At 38.6% G+C, this 17,614-nt stretch overlaps 2 protein-coding genes across 2 annotated transcripts; both read left to right on the forward strand.

Annotated features, from left to right (window-relative positions):
• Positions 1-4,834: 4,834 nt before the first annotated feature.
• Positions 4,835-6,397, forward strand: LOC137891011 (interferon-inducible GTPase 5-like). The gene is made up of 2 exons (XM_068735410.1): positions 4,835-4,890; positions 5,415-6,397. Exon 2 carries the CDS (start codon positions 5,417-5,419, stop codon positions 6,395-6,397), a length of 981 nt encoding a protein of 326 aa, XP_068591511.1. The 5' UTR covers positions 4,835-4,890; positions 5,415-5,416.
• A 239-nt stretch (positions 6,398-6,636) lies between these two features.
• Positions 6,637-15,125, forward strand: LOC137891525 (B-cell receptor CD22-like). Its single transcript, XM_068736184.1, has 11 exons — positions 6,637-6,739; positions 7,393-7,467; positions 7,581-7,982; positions 8,833-9,117; positions 9,667-9,921; positions 10,130-10,393; positions 10,517-10,813; positions 11,252-11,539; positions 12,394-12,669; positions 13,742-14,005; positions 14,212-15,125. The coding sequence occupies exons 2-11, from the start codon at positions 7,419-7,421 to the stop codon at positions 14,229-14,231; spliced, it is 2,400 nt and encodes a 799-aa protein (XP_068592285.1). The 5' UTR covers positions 6,637-6,739; positions 7,393-7,418; the 3' UTR covers positions 14,232-15,125.
• The last annotated feature ends 2,489 nt before the right edge of the window (positions 15,126-17,614 follow it).

Consider the following 17,614-nt stretch of genomic DNA (forward strand, 5'->3'; position numbering starts at 1 on the left):
TATTTTCTGGTTATTAATATCTAAATGTTAATTGCGTACATTCAAATAATAAGCAGTGATGTAAAATATAGTTTAGTTGAATGGTTTCAAAAACATTTCTCCTCAGAGAACAGACAAACAGAGAATGTATTGAAATCTGTCCGAGACTCTGGAGATGTTGACAAGTCACAAGGATCAACTGGTATTTATATTTACACGGCTCACCATGTCATACATTAATGAAAGCATTAATTAAGGAGAGACCAGATGGAGAGGGCAAAGAGGACATGATTAGGGAGGATGAGGAGACACAATTTGATAGTGTTTTGGACCAACAAGAGTAGCTTGTTATCTAAAATGTAATTCTGTTGTATTACTTTTAGTATACACATTTTAAAGCTTACAATAGAAAACTTGAAAAATTAAAAAAATCACACTTTGTAGTATTAGATGTAACTTTGTGTATTGAGGATGAAGTTTGTGCATATACGTATCGGAGCAGTTAAAACAGTCTGTAGCTAATTACAGACTATATATATACTGTATGTATATATATATATATATATATATATATATATATATATATATACGTATATATATATATATATATATATATATATACGTATATATATATATATATATATATATATATACGTATATACTCCATTGACTCTTTAAAGCTATTAACAGTTTAGAGGTACTGTGCACCTTTGGCTTATTTATTATCAGCAAAACAAGACTAATACATTTAATTTCATCTGATATTGGCCTTTAGATACATTTCTTAGATTTTGATTTCAAGTCCAGTTACTTTGTTTTTCGAAATTAACTCACATACTGTAAACCTGAATTCACAACTCTTCTGCTTTCAAAAAGACAGGAAACCATTGTGTGAGAGGATGTGAGCCTAAAATAGCATCCAAAACATTTACTCATAAGAGTCTCACATACAGTATGCATAAATCCCTCAACTTAATTATTACTACTTTGTTCCTCTTTATGGTCCTTCATAAGGCCTATGTGGGGAAACACAAAATCCGTGTAACAGCTTTCAATGTTAATGAAGAGAAAATTAAACTGTAACATTGCTGATTGCGCTTTCTGTCTTCATACCTAAATTACAAAAAGGTAGTCTTTCATAATTTCATGGTGGTGGAGGAGGATTCCATAGAACTCCCATGACTCAATTGAACAATGTTGTAAGCACCTTAACTAGAAAATTTCGCAAGAAATTTTGACAGGGTGGCTTCTACTGCCCGAAAACATCGCAATATATATATATATATATATATATATATATATATATATATATATATATATATATATATATATATATATATATATATATATATATATATATATATATATACACGCCGACGTTTCCGGTAGTATCGTTGAGGTTCGATTGAGATAATGCTTCTCTCTTTTCTGCATTTTAGATTCATACTCTTGAAAAAGTTAAACCAAGTTAAAGCTGACGCTTTTATTTTGAAAACTTACCGGATGCTCTATCCCTTATCGGTGTCTGACTTCCTGCCTGGGTCAATCTGCTCTGTGCTAATTGACGCGATAAACCCGAGCCTTGGGCTCTCGCACGCCCCCTTCATTGAGGCAGAGTAGTGTTTGCCTCCCCTTAATGTCAGATCAGCAACATTAAATATGTTCTACACAGACTTGAAATACAGTACCTATTATATGGAAAGAAAGGACATATAATAAAAGTGTCTACAAATATTACAGTGTGTGCAGGAATGAGACAGCAAAAGGCTCAACCCAGTTAGTGAGGGATTCACAGTCTGAGGTGAGGAACAGCTGGTCACTGCCTCACCTCACTGTCTCCTCTTTGTTTGAACAGGACATGCGCTAATTCAGAGATTTTTATTATAAAAATGTTTGGAATAATACAGAAATTACATTTATAGTGCAGATCAGTAGAGAAATATTCATATTTATTTTATTTTAGCATTATTTGTTTTTTACATTTCATCATCACACCCTGACCACACGTCCCTGCGTAGAGCTCTGGGTGAACACAGACGGCTACAGTTTGTACTTCCTGATTCAACAACAACAGGATGTCAGTGATGACAGGAGGAACATCCCGCCAAACGCGTCGCTCCAAACGCGCCGCTTCAAACGTGCCGCCCCAAACGCGCCGCTTTAAACGCGCCGCCCCAAACGCGCCGCTTTAAACGCGCCGCCCCAAACGCGCCGCTCCAAACGCGTCGCCTCAAACGCGTCGCCTCAAACGCGCCGTCCCAAACGCGTCGCCTCAAACGCGTCGCTCCAAACGCGCCGCCCCAAACGCGTCGCTTCAAACGCGTCGCCCCAAACGCGCCACGCAAAATTCGCGTCACTGCAGTCTCATCGCGTCTGTGCAAAGACTTTGTATGTAATCTCATCGCCCGAATAATTCGCCCTGTGTTCGGTGTGAACACAGCTGGCAGCCTCGTGGGGAGGGGAGGGGGGAGCTGCGCTCATGTGATTGGTTGAAAATGAAGCTGACATCTGATTGGCTACAGATAGGTCCATGTTAAAAAAAACGTATTTGTGAATCCGGCCAGGCAGGGGAGTCTCAAAAAACCCACCAACAAATGTGAAGAGATCCACAAACAAATACACACAAATCCACAAACAAATAGAAAACATCCACACACAAATACATACAAATGCAGAAATATATTTGTTCTGCGTGCATTTGTGAGTCACATTTATTTGTAAATCCTTCTGTGTAGAGACAGACAGACAGACAGACAGACAGACAGACAGACAGAGAGAGAGAGAGAGAGAGAGAGAGAGAGAGAGAGAGAGAGAGAGAGAGAGAGAGAGAGAGCGCGTGCGTGCGTGTCACTGGTTGCCATGGTGACGACCCAGCGCTTAGCGAGTCTGTGAGTCTGTGTTTATAAACATCAGTAATTAGCTGAATTAAGAACACCTGTGAGCCTGGCAGCCTTTTAATGAGAAAACACTGGGAAACACCTGTCAAACAAATGCACTTTATACCAAAACCATGAGTCCAATCAATAAAATAACTGGACCATGAGAGAGATAAGACTCTGCTCTGGTGGAAAAAAAAAATCCTATACCCGCTTTGCGTGAGTCTTCTAATGCTGAAATACATAATACCGAAAACCAGGTTGTCTTTTCAGTATTTATTCTCTGTGCAGAGAAGGTTCAATCATCACAACAGAATGCGTACAGTCTCAGTGAGGAAGAACCTCGAAAAAAGTGAACAAGCTTTCTTTATACAGAATGAGCAAAGGTGGGGGCCGATGGCCAACGTTACAGACATTTTGGTCTCAGACTTTTGGTCTCAGACTGATAGGAACAACAAGTGAAAACAAACGGCCAGCAACCAAAACAAGTGGCCCAAAGGCCTCGGCATGGAACATTCTCATACAACACAGTTAGTTATCTATGTGAACAGGCAAGGGAGAATTATTCTTTTGCACAACAGAGACACGGTGAAGTTCAACAAAGTCCAGAGCAAAATGACTTATGCATGAATACAATATACTGAGTAGAAATATATACTACGTACAAAATTACCATTACACTGCCAAACGCCTTAGTGTGGTTTTTATGTTTGTGGTGTTAAAAATGTGAGCTCCAGTGCAATGTACAAAACTGGTACCGTCTGCTTTCTTTGCGAAATTACTTTTCTGATTTAACATGGAGTCTAATGGAGCAGTGGGTTGGAGTTCATGTCGCTCTGTGGCTGTTTGAGCTAAATGTGTAAGTCCGTTGGATTCCACAGACACTTTGTTGCGACCAGCACAACATTTCCAAGCTTTTTGGCCAAAAATGGTGTATAAAGAGTAAAAAATGTGTGAATGGGAGCAATTTGTTTGTAAAAATCACAGAATATTTTCCTGCTCTGCTCCACTCTGACCGTGATGTCATCACTCTAACGCTTAACAAGCTGCGCAATACACACCCATTATAAAATCTGAAACGGACCCAAAATTTTTCTGAAACTTCATCGGTGACTTCATGAAAACTATGCTAGCTAGCAAAATGTCCATTTGGCTCAATAACATCCATCAATTTGTATACGTTTTAAACTTTTAACCATGTTTCTACGTTAAAGTATGGCTGGTCAATATGGGTCCAAATTTAAGTGGTTTTTTTGCTTTCTTCACGCCGAAATCCCATTCAAGTCAATGGGCCGATTTTTCACCGTAGATCGCGATTTTCGGGGAAACCGCTGGACGAATTTCTTATAAAAGTCATAGCTCACGATTCCCGATCAAGCCGCACGTGTTGAATTATTTTTTGAGCAGGTGTTGGCAACGCTGAATCAGCATTCCAACAACAATAAGCCCGCAGGATTACAGTCAGTGTGCTTTGGCACAGGCAGTATTACTGCCTTGTGCCACAAAGCCACACTGAACTATTCGACAATCAGGCTGCCCCATACCTCATCATTATGGACAGTGAGGAGAACAAAAGTATGAAGTAGTAAACATTTTTTAAGGTACTATATGGTCACAGTGATTCATTTTGTCACACTATCCTATCTGGATAACGGTTGTGCTTATTAGTAAAGATTTGACCTGTAATAATAATAATAATGTTTATTCATGTATGTTCATGTTTATTTATTTAAAAATGAATGGTAATCTAGCATTGATTGTGCTTGTGTCTTTATTTATATGCTCATAGATGTGTGTGCCTTCTTGTACATGAAAGCAAATAGCTTTACATTTACACACAGTGTGCATGAATGCGCTTTAAGTGATTTTGGATTAAGGCTGAGCTAACAGGATTAGAATGCTCCACTAGCTGGACGGACACCTTGAAATAGATCAACCTGACGCTGCTGGTAATTCAGAGCCGCCGAAGAATCAACTTTTGACAACTGAGAACAAATACTTCAACCACAGGGCTGCTTCTCCTCCACATCCGCCGGTGAGTATGTGCAGCATTGGGTTGAATTGAAATTTTGCATTGCCAAAATAAATGTTTAATTGATTGCTTTAAAAATTGCTCTGGCAATTCTTGTTCTAGAATTAAAACAGATAAATTGCTGTCGTAATAGTAGTAGCAATAAAAAGCCCAGCAATAAAAATCCTTATACCGGGAGGTACTTGATGTGCAGATCTATCTGTTTTAATTCTGTTAGATATTTCTTTGATCCAGCATCCATCCCATTGGACAAGGGGTGTGTGTCTTTTTTATTGTTTCTTATTTAATTAACCAGTGGTGAAATATAATTAGCTTTAACATTTATTCTAGGATTATATTGCAAGGTACAATTGGAAAAGTTGCCACTTTCATTTTTATTGATATGTTAGATGTCATCATGTCTATTGCTACACTCACCAGTGTGGTAAAGTAGATCAGTTTTAATGCTTTGTTTGCAACTATCCTATTCGTACAATCTTTTTGTTCTGTGTTACAGTACATTAACACTGCAATCTGTCTTTTCACAGACATGGCTGATGTTTTCAGAAGCCTGAACCTCCTTGAGACCCTCAAAGAGTCCATAGAGCACAATAAGTTATCAGATGTCAAGGATGCAGTGGAAGATCTCCTGATCAGCAGGATCAACTTAGCTGTGATAGGGGACCGTGGGGATGAAAAGGCCACTTTCATAAACTCCCTAAGTGGCCTCAGCTCTGGGGACGATGGAGCAGCTCCGTCTCAATCCCCTGTTTCCCCGGAGGAGGTGGCAGGCTACCCAAGCCCTAAACACCCTGACTTTCGCCTGTGGGATCTGCCACCTGTTCCATCCACCTCTCCATTTGAACCCGAGGGATACATGGACAGAGTTAAGTTCGCCCGCTACAATGCCGTCTTCATTACGTTCAACCAGGCGCCCCAACCCAACAGTGTGGAGGTGTTTCTCGAGGCCCGGTCACAACAGCGACAAACAGTGTACTTTATTCTCTTAGCTTCAGAAAAAGGCACTGAAAAAAACCTAGAAGATAAGAGGAAAGCCGGTTTAGAAGTGCTGACATCACAGGGTGTGGCACTGCCTAAAGTCTACCTGATGCGACCCTCCACTTTGGAGAAGTTTGACTTCCCCGGCCTGTTGGAGGACATGGGAAGAGACCTTCCAGAGATCCGAGCACACGCCCTTCTATTGGCTCTCCCGACGCTTACCTCCACCCTGGTCACCCAGAAAAAGGAGGCATTCAAAGCACTAGTATGGGCAGCTGCCTCTCTATCTGGTGGGGTGTCAGCTATCCCCGTTCCCTTTGTGGCCTCCATGGTGGACTCAAGTGTAGCAGTGCGGATTCTAAGCAAAGCACAATTATCTCTGTGCCTGGATGATGAATCGGTCGAGCGACTGGCCCGACAGCGAGGCATGGAACCAACAGGACTTAAAGTGCTGCGGACCTGTGTTCTGTCAGTGGAGGTCACTAAAGGTGAAGTGAAAAGGCGTCTGGCGTTGATGAGCTTGAAGTACTAATGGACACTGTACATGTTGTGTAAGCATGCATCCTGCAAATAGATGTAAAATACTGTAAGTGCTGATCAGTGCCTGTAATAGAGTTGGCCCTCCCTTTCACTATTAAAAAAAAAAAAGCATTAAAGAGGAAGTGAGAGGAAGATGCATGCAGTGGGCAAGTGTAAGGAGAAAATACTACAAGATTTGTATCAGTACAACTATAAAAGATTGTGTTCTCTGGCTTGCATGATGGGGCATGCAAATTTTACAAGAGTTTAGATCAACTGTGAAAACGTCCTGTTCTTATTCTTACTGTCGGAGGGATGGTGTGCGCTACAGACTGCTTTAAGTGGATCATCTGAGGTAAGAACAAGCTTATTTTTATATTTTTATATCTTTCTGTCTAAAATATCTCTTCTATTTGACTGCATAATATAACTGAAAAAGTCATCTATGCCTGTGAAGGTTTATTTCAATCACCAAGGTGGTACGATGTCTGTGTCTAGAGAGAGTTGAGTTTTGATTTTGAAGTTGTTGTTTTTTTTCATTGAATGGGAAAATGTATTAAGTTATCAGTGATTTGGATTCAACTTTCTCCAGCAAATGATCTTCTTGTTGTATGCACAAGAATACATGGCACACATACGTGGCATTTATAAGTGAAGTATTTACTGCATATGAAGCCTTTAAAACACTAATATCTGGGGTGATAAATGACAGAATTTGTAAAATAAATTAAGTGGACTGTTTACAGACAGAAAGGGTTTTCTTTAAATGTATGGCTGATGATGAAGAAAACGCAGAACACTCAAACAACTTGGAAAATTAAAAAAAAAAAAAGAGGAAGAAGAAGAAGAAGAAGAAAAGAGAGTAGCTGATTTGCATTAAATAAATGATTACAAACCTACTTGGTAGCAAGGCTACTTTACAGAGTAAAAAAAGAAGAAGCATTTCTATGGTTTTGTTATGGATACAATAATGTACACAAACTTCTTTGTTTTGTTTTTGTGTTTCAGATATCACGCTTTAGTGCTACACAAAAATGAATGCTCAGACAGTCGGGTGGTTGGTGTTTCTGGCAATAATAAAAAGTAGGAATTGTATTACTCCACTGTGATAACAATGTATACTTTAAGAAGATTTGTATTAAATAATGTAATTCACTTACATTATGACTTTTTCACTTGTGTTTTCATCATCACAGATTTTACTTGTGGCCATCAAAACCCCTTCGAACTCGAAGCCAATCGCCTGACAGCTAAAGAGGGGTCCTGCATTGAAATCAAATGCAGAGTCACTAATAGAGTGAATGCTGTTGGTGCATACTGGCTTTGGTTGAAGGATGGACTGTGGAATGGCACAGATTGGACTGGCACTGTCATTTACAGCACGAATAACATAAAACGTCCTGTCAGTGCAGACTTTGCAGACAGAGTGAAATATATCGGTTCTCCATCTTCAAGTTGGAACGATAATTCTGCAACCTCACAAAAGTGCAGTATTTTAATCTGCGATCTGAATAAAACTGACAATGGAGGCTATTCTTTCAGATTTGTTGGAAAAGTATCGTGGATTGCCGAACCAGGGGTGACGCTAGAAGTTGAAGGTATATATATTTTTTGAAAATACATAGCAATAAATGAGTTACTCAAATATTAAGAGATGAGCTGGTCTGGAGGCAGAAATGATTGGTTGAGTTGAGATTCAGTAATATGATAAATGTTTGAAAAAGACAAATGATTATAGAGTTAAAAGTCCTACTGCTGCAGGATTGAGGTCTTGATTACAAGAAAAACAAGTCACACATTCAAACACACATTTAGAATTTTACAACAACCAGTCATATTTCAAGAACTGGAAATGAAGTTGTGATTGTATGTGAAAACAGTTACAGGATGTCAAAACATTTTGAGAGTCATGATTTGTTTGTCAGTCCATCCGAGCTCCACTTTTATGAATTGTTTCACTGTAATGTCTTATTTATTATTACACCCAATACTATGTTATCTGACCAAACTACTACAACAACCTACATTAATATGAGGCTACGGATCTGTATTATTGCAATTCTTTGGAAACTGTCTCAAAATATAAAGATATTATCTGAAAATTGGGACTATTATTTTCAGTCACACATATCATGTGTATCCAGCTTTAACTTGAACTCTGAAACTGGTTATTTGAATCCATGAGTTTTAACATTTATGACTCTAGAGCAGTCATAAGCTCCACTCTGCATAGGTTACCAGCCTCAGTAATTCAGTCAGTGTTCACCTTAGTGACGAATGATACATGCAGCTACTTGCATCTACAGGTGTTTAAGACAGAAAAAAACAACTGATTATTCTGTTAAAAATATGTATTTGTACTGAATTGATTATAGTTTACTAACACTGGCTATTCTGTATATTCACCGTGATATTTCTGCTGATATTGTCTCATTCATATATTTTCAGAGAATCCATGCCTGATCACGTTTGAGAAACCGCCTGTCGTAAACGAATCTGACTCTATAACCCTCACTTGCTCCACTTTGAGTTCATGTCCTTCAAATCCACAAATTGGAGGTTTGACACAACTGTCTTCAATTCCGCTCTCAGCGCCTCAACAAAACAATGGAAAACAGAAAAGCACCACAGTCAGTCTTACTGTCATCTGGCAGGATGATGGGAGGGAGTTTTCATGCCAGACAGATGACACAGACAAATATTTGATTCGCAATATCAGTTTAACTGTTGAATGTAAGTTCATGAATGGAGTCTATTAATGTCTTGTCTACCATTACCAGTGATGGACGGTAACTTAGATAAGACTTTATTGATCCCTTGGTGAAATTCACAAGTAACCCAGCTGAATATATAGTAAAATAAATAAGCCCCACCTTTATCAGCTGCAACTTTAAAGTGATGTACACATTAATGCATCATTCATTTTGATTCAATATAATATGCATATTCTGAAATTGACCATTCTGCACATTGACTTCTTTTTGTACTTTATATACACTTTGATGCTAATACTTTTGTACTTTCACTTAAGTATAAAAAGTGCTACTTTTAAATGTTCCTTCCTTTAGGATCAGAATTAGCAAGCAGAATTACTCTGTGTTGAGGTTTTCAAGTACATTTTTGCCAGCTGATTGCACTTGCATGCGTCTTTACATTTTGTATCTGAGAAGGATATATACTCCGGCTCTATTGTCATTCATATTTCATTTCTGTAAACAATCCACCCAAGCTTGCTGTGTGTTGACTGATTTCTCCTGACTTGTATTGAATGTGTTTCCACAGATGCTCCCAAAGACACATCAGCTAAAATAAGCCCTGAAATCGTTATAGAAAAACAACCTGTGACTCTCACTTGCTCCGCCAAAGGACGTCCAGAACCAAACTTTACATGGTTCTACAATAAAAAGAAAGTAATTGGAACAGGGGCAGTGTGGACGATCCCATCCATTAAAGATTCACAGAATGGAGAATACCAATGTGAAGCTAAAAACAAACAGGGGACAATAAAATCAAATACTCTCAATATTCGTGTTAAATGTGAGTATTTCTTATGTTTTCCTTAATTTTCCTTAATTCCTTGTGTTTGTGATTCTCAGCAGTTTTAACTCTTCTAATACTACTGTACTTTTTGGGATATTTTCCTAAAATCGTGAATGATAATTATTAAATTGATGTACACTACAGATATCTTTGAGGATTATCATTGTGATTCAGCCTAAAGAAATAATGAAATCTTCTGTTTCAGATGTTCCTGAAGTTGAGGTGAAGTCACCTGTTTCCACAGTTAGACAAGGAAATACAATGACTTTAACATGTAATGTGAAGAGAAGCAACCCACGACCTCACAGCTACGATTGGTTAAAAGATGGGGAAGCTGTTGCTCAGAAGCAGACACATGAGCGGTATGTTGTTCAGAGAATCGAGCCCGAGGACAAAGGCCTCTACACATGTAGAGCCACTAACACTGTGGGAACTGGAACATCAGTGCCATTCAAAATTGAAGTTGAATGTAAGTTTCACAGCTCCTTGTGCTGCATGTATGTCAGACAGTTGATGATGACAGAGAAAAGTCAATAAATCCACAGAATATATCACCACAGAAAGCATGCTAACAGTTAACTCTTTCTTTCAGACGGCCCGAGGAAGACAACAATTTCCACCAGTAAAAGTGTTAAAAGTGTGGGAGTTGGTAAACCTCTTACATTCTATTGTAACACTGAGGCCAATCCTGCCCCGTCTAGGTACTCCTGGTACCGATACAACATTAACAAACAGATTGACTTCTCACAGTGGAAGTCCAAGACAACTATAGAAGGACAACTACACTTGGACACAGTGACAAGAACAGATGAAGCATGTTACATGTGCAATGCAACCAACAGCATCAATACAGGGGACAATAGTGAGCCGATGTGCATAAAAGTACTCTGTAAGTAATTATGTAATGCTGACTGTGTTCTGTGATATTTACATTTTTTGTTTTAATTTCTACATCAAGTTTGATCATTAGAAAATCAGCATTTACGCCTGCTTGATTCAAACGATCTATACAAATAGAAAAACAAAACAGATATAACTGGTTGATTTGTGAACTTTAGAGATGCTGGTTGGCCATCTTTGTTTCCTTTGGACAGAGCAAGGCTAGCTGTTTCCATCTGTTCCCAGTCGTTGTGCTAAGCTAAGCTACATTTCCGATAGTTGTGGCCCTAAATTCAACAGACAGACATGAGTGCATTACCTGAAATGTAAAACTCTTCACTGCTCTTTAGACATAAGTCGACCTCCTCTTCATGGACTGCTGCTATAACATCATGTTAAACAATGAATGAATCCTCCTGAAAATCTTACAGCTGCTTTCTCTCTACAGACGCTCCCACCGAGCTCACGCTGTCTATGAGTACTGAGGTCAGGGAGGGTCAGCTCATCACCATCAGATGCACTGTTGAAAGCTTCCCAACCTCAACACTTACTTTGAAATGGACTTCCGAATCAAATCCTCAGTCTTCACAATTGCATGTCACTCACCCTGATTATGATCGGCCCCCCGATCTCCAGCATGCATTTAATGTAACTCCAACCCACACAGGCGTTTACACCTGTTACGCCACAAACAGCGAAGGTTCACAGACAAGCGAGCGGAGGTTGGTGGTGAAATGTGAGTAATCCAGCGGTGCATTGTCTTTTTGCTGATCAAACAATAATGTACAATGAGCGGACAAAGCAGCTTATACAACATTAAAATGTAGGCTATGGCAAAAAATAACTACATTCATTTCCTCGAGTATTACACTGAATACTTAAATACAGTTTTGAGGTACATGTGCTTTCATTGCATTTTTTGCAGACTTGTTTAGTTACTTTAAATTTTGATTTCACATACAAAAAATATAAAATGAGAAAATACAATGCACTATTACAGATAAACTGCAACAGTATATAGAGTACTTCAAACTAGACATTAGACATTATAATACTAATGAATACTTTTACTTCTGATACGTGAATTGCATTTTCCTGCTAAGACTGCTTTAGTTAAATTATAAATGTAGGATTCTACTTGTCATGGAGTATTTCTACAGTGTAGTATTGCTAATTTTAATTAAATCTTTTTAGCTGAATACACCACTGTGTATATTTTACACAGTGGTGTATTCAGTTAAACAGACCTCTTGCATATAATGCACCTCCACCACAAACTATGGCATCAAAAGTTACAACATTTAAATCAACTTCTCTCCAGGTTGTGAGGTAATTGTTCATAGGAATGCATTGTATTGTACAGGTGTGGAGGTTTCCCTGTTTATATAATCTACCACCTTATTGTACCAAGACTTACCTTGTTAAAATGTATATTATGGAACTATTATTCACAACAGTTATAGTATATTGTCCATGTTAATCAGTTGTTGAATGTTTTTGTTCATGGTAATAACTATGTCGTCCATTATACCTGACAACGTTTTAGACTTAATTCCTCTCTTTTTTTACTATATTTTTTGGTAAATGCAGATTGCCCCAAAGACGTGACTGTAAAAGCTCAGCCGGCCCTTGTTGTGTATGAGAACAAGTCGTTGACTCTAGATTGCAGCGCTCAGTCCTGGCCACCTGTGACCTCTGTCACCTGGATGAAGATGACTGATGGCAAGAGTGAAATCCTCCAGAAGACATTGACAAAGACCTTCACTCTAAACTCTGTCAGTCCTTCCGACAGCGGACTGTACAGCTGTGAAGCCAGTAACGACATTGGAACTGGAAACTCAAAGCAAACTGAGGTTAAAGTTATGTGTGAGTACACTGATGCATTCAGGATGGTGCAATGACACACTAGGAGATACAAGACATTATTGTAAATATTGTGAATACAGATTGGGCTGAGAGCAAAAAGAAAATGTAGTGGGTCCTTAGACTGGATTAGATTTTCTATAACCCTCAAACTAGATGGAATATGACACAGAAAAAACACACAACCATTTTAATGTAAGTTTCAGATACAAAACACACGATTATGGGCAAATGATCGTATTACTAAAACATGTGAAGTGGCAGCTTAATCTTGAATCTTCTTACACACATTGTAATATTTAGAGAAAATATGGAAATTGTTTAAAAGATTGATGTTACAGGTATCTTGTGGAGTTGTCTTGTAAACAAAGCTACGTTTACATTCAGTGTCTCTCACCAAAACACACTGTGAATCCACACAGCCTCCTAAACATGCTGAATGTGGAATTCTTTATGATTTGTCACTGTTTACATCCACATTGGCTCCCTTTTTCTAGCCCATACATATTTTGGTGCACTGCTACTATCAGCTGTCAGTCACTGAAAAAACCTGGAACCTGGAAAGTGCACCGCAAAAACATTGCTCCATATCTATTAGATATAAACAAAACCTCTAAGGGTACCTTTTAATGTGATGTAGAGAATAGCTGTTGGTGGACACATTTCTTTAAATCACATGTCTGCCCTCAAATCCCCCCCAAGTAAAAATAACAACCACAACAGGTTTTTTTTTTAATTATAGCGTTCTATTTATTCAATTGCAGAGAAATTAAAACAAACTTTACAACAAGTACATCTAAAGCCACTCTGTGAGAATTTGTAGGTTTTGAGGATTTTGAGGTCGCAGCTTCTTTCAGTTGTTCTTGTGGCAAACTACGTTAAATGGTGTGGGCGGTTCATTGCTTAGCCACAGTGTCTTTTTTAAAAACAACCACTGGGGGATGCCAAAAGGAAATGTTCTAATTCTACACGCAGAAGCTTTCGATTATTTTTTTTCACTTGTGCTGTCGTTGTTGTATGATATTTGATATTGAGATATTAAGTAAATCATTTTATCCTAAATTTCCCCGCTTAGATGCTCCAAAGCACACAAAGATCACAACACTAGCAGAGCATCAGCTGCCTGACGGGACCAGTTCTGTGACGCTGAGCTGCAGCAGTCAGAGCTATCCCCCAGTCACACAATATTCATGGCATAAGATGAAGGCTGAGGACCGGGATGAAAAGGTGTCCGATCGTCAGAGCTACACAGTGTATTCAGACCAACCGGGAGTCTACTACTGCGTCGCAAAAAATGACATAAATCAAAAATCGTCTGAGCCAGTCCGTCTGTTTGAACGTGAGTCTTTAACTGATTAAATCACTGCTGTTTAAAACTGTACTTCTTTTTGACACTGCTCATCATCCTTTCTGTTATTATTATTTTTGCTATTTTCTTGATTGTCATTGTCTACAGGTAAAGTATGAAAACAAATACATTTCAGAGATGATTTGACATGTTTAATTTGTGTATACAACCACTATCACGTCCCTTTATGTTTTCAGACCCAAGAGGAACAAATTAGAGCATCAAGGAACTAAGAACACACTGCCCTGTTTTGGTTTTCTGGTGATGACTCATTTGTCATTTGACAAATGACATTTTCATGGCATATTTTACTATTTTACTACTTTTTTTTATGGCGTGCTATACTATGGCTGTTTGGGACTTTTCAAATGACATTTTTCATAACATTTTACACAGAAGAAGAAAAGGGCCACATGTAAAATATGGTTTTGAATAAGTTTTAAGTTAGAATTCTGAGAATACAGTAAGTCAATGAGAATTTACCAATTATTAGACTGCATTTTACATTTTTTTACTACTTTTTTACACTTTTTACTATGGCGTTGTTGAGAGATCGTAGAAAAGTATGAAAGTATAAAAGTATAACTGTTATAACCTGTAAACCTTTTCAATCAACGTATAACCATTGAACCTATAAACCTTTTTACTTTTTGATAGAAATGATTAAACCTATAACTTGCTTTACTTTTTTATAGATGTGATGAACCATATAAACTGTATATGTGTCTTATGCTTCCTCTTGTGAACAGGATCAAACCAGTTACATTCTGTGTTAGCTCTAAAAGAGGGGAGGACTTGTGTGTGAGTTACTCATTAGCCTGAAGGAGGTGGAGCTTTTTAGCAGCATAAAAAGGAGCAGAGAATCTGTGAGGTTGGGCTTTTTTCCCCCCAACTGGACTTAGAGGTCTTACCCCCTTAGAAAGTGACTGGATTATTCCTCATAGCAAAATCAGTGAGAACTGATAAAGAGGAAAACTCCCTATAGAAGGAGGGTTAGACTTATTGCTGGTATCACAGAAACTGTTTCATTGACTTGAAATTGTTGTATGAGATTGTTGTGAGAAAAACCTAAATAAAAATCCGGCCTTACATTTTGTAAGAGACTGAAACCAAACAACGTATTCTGGTCCTTTAAAACAATTTAACCCTCTTCCCCTGTCCGTTGATGGTGTGATCAGAAGTGACGACTGAAGCGTGCAGAGGAGCTTAAGGTAAGTACCCTGAGTGAAGACTTGGCAGAGTTAGTCATAAAATGGTGAGAATGTTCACAATAGGCAATAGTAAAGTACAGACGAAGTACATAACTATTACATACAGGGTGTTAGAGTTGCATCCCATTGAGAACGCCTAGGGCTTCAGCCGTAAAAGAATTTCAAGAAGACAATTAATCCGAAATCCTAACGATTAAGCCACGGGGTGAGATAAAAGACCGAAGGTATTGTTCCAGCACCTCAAAAAGGAATCTAATCCTTGCCGGTGGGACAGCCGACGGAGTGACCACCGTGTTAGGTGCGAACAACTTCCCCGCCTAGAAACGGGGCAGGAGCCGCTCACGCTTCAGCGTATATACTATGACTTTTTTATGACATTTTTATAGCATCCATACAATATCAGTTAAACACATAAAACACAAATGTTAGTGTTTGCAAAACCACCATGCAAACATCTGCATTGGCCTTTATTGTTTGTGTAGCTCTACTTTAGAGAGCCGGATGTGTCTTTCAATGATCAAGCTGAAGTCGCTTTGCCCGCTGTGCTGTAGCTCTGTCTTATTCAGTATTCAGTATTCAGTATTGTGGAGCAATGAATGGCCAGAGGACCTACAGCCTGTTGTTCAAGGCATGAATTAACCGACTCATTCGTTACAGTACATTCACTGATGTCTTCTGACTGTCTCTGCTCAGGGTCGTCCTGCACAAAAAATAATCAGACAGCAAGGTGGACAAACACAGGACGATTCTCTCAACTACGCTTCTTTACACTTTGGAAATAAGCAAAAGTGAGAATATGTTTTTTATTTAATACACAACAACAACAAGAAAGGTATTAATACATGACAAATATTTGTGATATGTAATATGTATGATGGTATTTGTTATTCTAGAAACAAAATTCTTCTTCCGGCAAAGGCGGATGTTTTTTTTCGACACGCTATACTATGACTTTTTTCGACACGCTATACTATGACTTTTTTCAACACGCTATACTATGACTTTTTTCGACACGCTATACTATGACTTTTTTCGACATTCTACGCTGTTTCATGGCCATCCATGGAACTGATCAGGGATCAAACTTTGTTGTATCAAAACATTTAATGGAAAGAGCCCTAAAGGAAGTGCACAATGAAAGAGTTGCTGCATATCTAGCAGATATATGCAGTGTGACTTTCACATGAATGTACCAGACTCAAGTCATGTTGGAGTGACAGATCAGGACAGTGAGGAATGTACCAGGCTCCGTCCTTGCACACAGTGCTGGAAGACTTGACGATGCTTCTTGAGGACATTTTTTTAAGAAGCCATGTCCATCGTGAATAACAGTATCAGCGATCCCACAAGTCTGGAGCCACTAACACCCAAACCATCTCCTCACCATGAAATCCTCTGTTCCACTGCTCCCTCCAGGTAAATTAATGCAGGAAGATTTGTATGCTAAAAAGCAATGGAGACGAGTGCAACATCCATCTGAACAATTTCGGAACATCTTGTTAACATCACTCTAAGGCAATGATGGCAAGTTACTATTTACCCTGTGTGTGAAGAACAGTGTTCTTCATTCATACCTTTCTGTGTGTTGAGGTTTAGAGTTTATACATTGTTATTCAACCACGTTGCTCAATTTCAGATGTTCTTTGAGTGACCTTAAGAAAGTGCCTGGAAATTACCATTGATTTTGATGAAAAGTGTGCAATGTGTTAAACATCACTGTCATATATTTTGATATTAATGAATCAAAGGTAATTTGGTGGGAGTATAGGTAAATGCTGACTGGCGTAGAACACCAGTTGACTTACACGATTTCTATGATTATTAGTTTCTTTCCGCTATTATAACACATTACGTTTACTGTAATTTCGGGTACCTTGTGTTAAACTCTTAACCGTTTGCCTTTGTTTTACTCATGATGTAAACAAGCTTTTGTTGTTGTAACGTGACCATATGACCCGGAAGTTTAAGTGGAGCTTAGAAAGATGAGAAACGGCGGGTGAAAACGGCGAACTTAAACTTTCCCGTCTGTTATTCTACTGCTGGTCTACCAGGCGAACACGGTATAATTGATTAAGTTAACTCATTAAAGTACTGTACTTGTTGCAGGCACATCCTTTTCCTCTGAGGCGGAGCTGTAACGAGGCAGAATGAAGCCGCAGCTTGATCCTCCTCGGATTTTTGAGGTAACCCTGGATGAAAGGAAAAACATGCTGTTATAATGCGGAAAAACGTTAAGGAAAGCCATGGTTCACGTTCACCAAATTAATAGTAATGAAATCCTCGTGTACAAGTAGATCATTAGTTTCCACTTCCTGCTTTCCAAACATAACTTCCTTTAAAACATTACCTCTTTATTTCAGATCATACTTAAATACATCGTCCACTGATT

Source organism: Cebidichthys violaceus, unplaced genomic scaffold, assembly GCF_023349555.1.
Source record: "Cebidichthys violaceus isolate CVI_PGR_0920_01 unplaced genomic scaffold, fCebVio1.0.p SCAF_7, whole genome shotgun sequence".
In the NCBI taxonomy this organism is placed as follows: Eukaryota; Metazoa; Chordata; class Actinopteri; order Perciformes; family Stichaeidae; genus Cebidichthys; species Cebidichthys violaceus.

Coding starts and splice junctions, on each gene's coding strand:
- LOC137891011 (XM_068735410.1), top strand. CDS start 5,417: ATGGCTGATGTTTTCAGAAGCCTGAACCTCCTTGAGACCCTCAAAGAG.
- LOC137891525 (XM_068736184.1), top strand. CDS start 7,419: ATGAATGCTCAGACAGTCGGGTGGTTGGTGTTTCTGGCAATAATAAAA. Junction 7,468..7,580: donor GTTTCTGGCAATAATAAAAA/GTAGGAATTGTA, acceptor TCATCATCACAG/ATTTTACTTGTGGCCATCAA. Junction 11,540..12,393: donor GCGGAGGTTGGTGGTGAAAT/GTGAGTAATCCA, acceptor TGGTAAATGCAG/ATTGCCCCAAAGACGTGACT.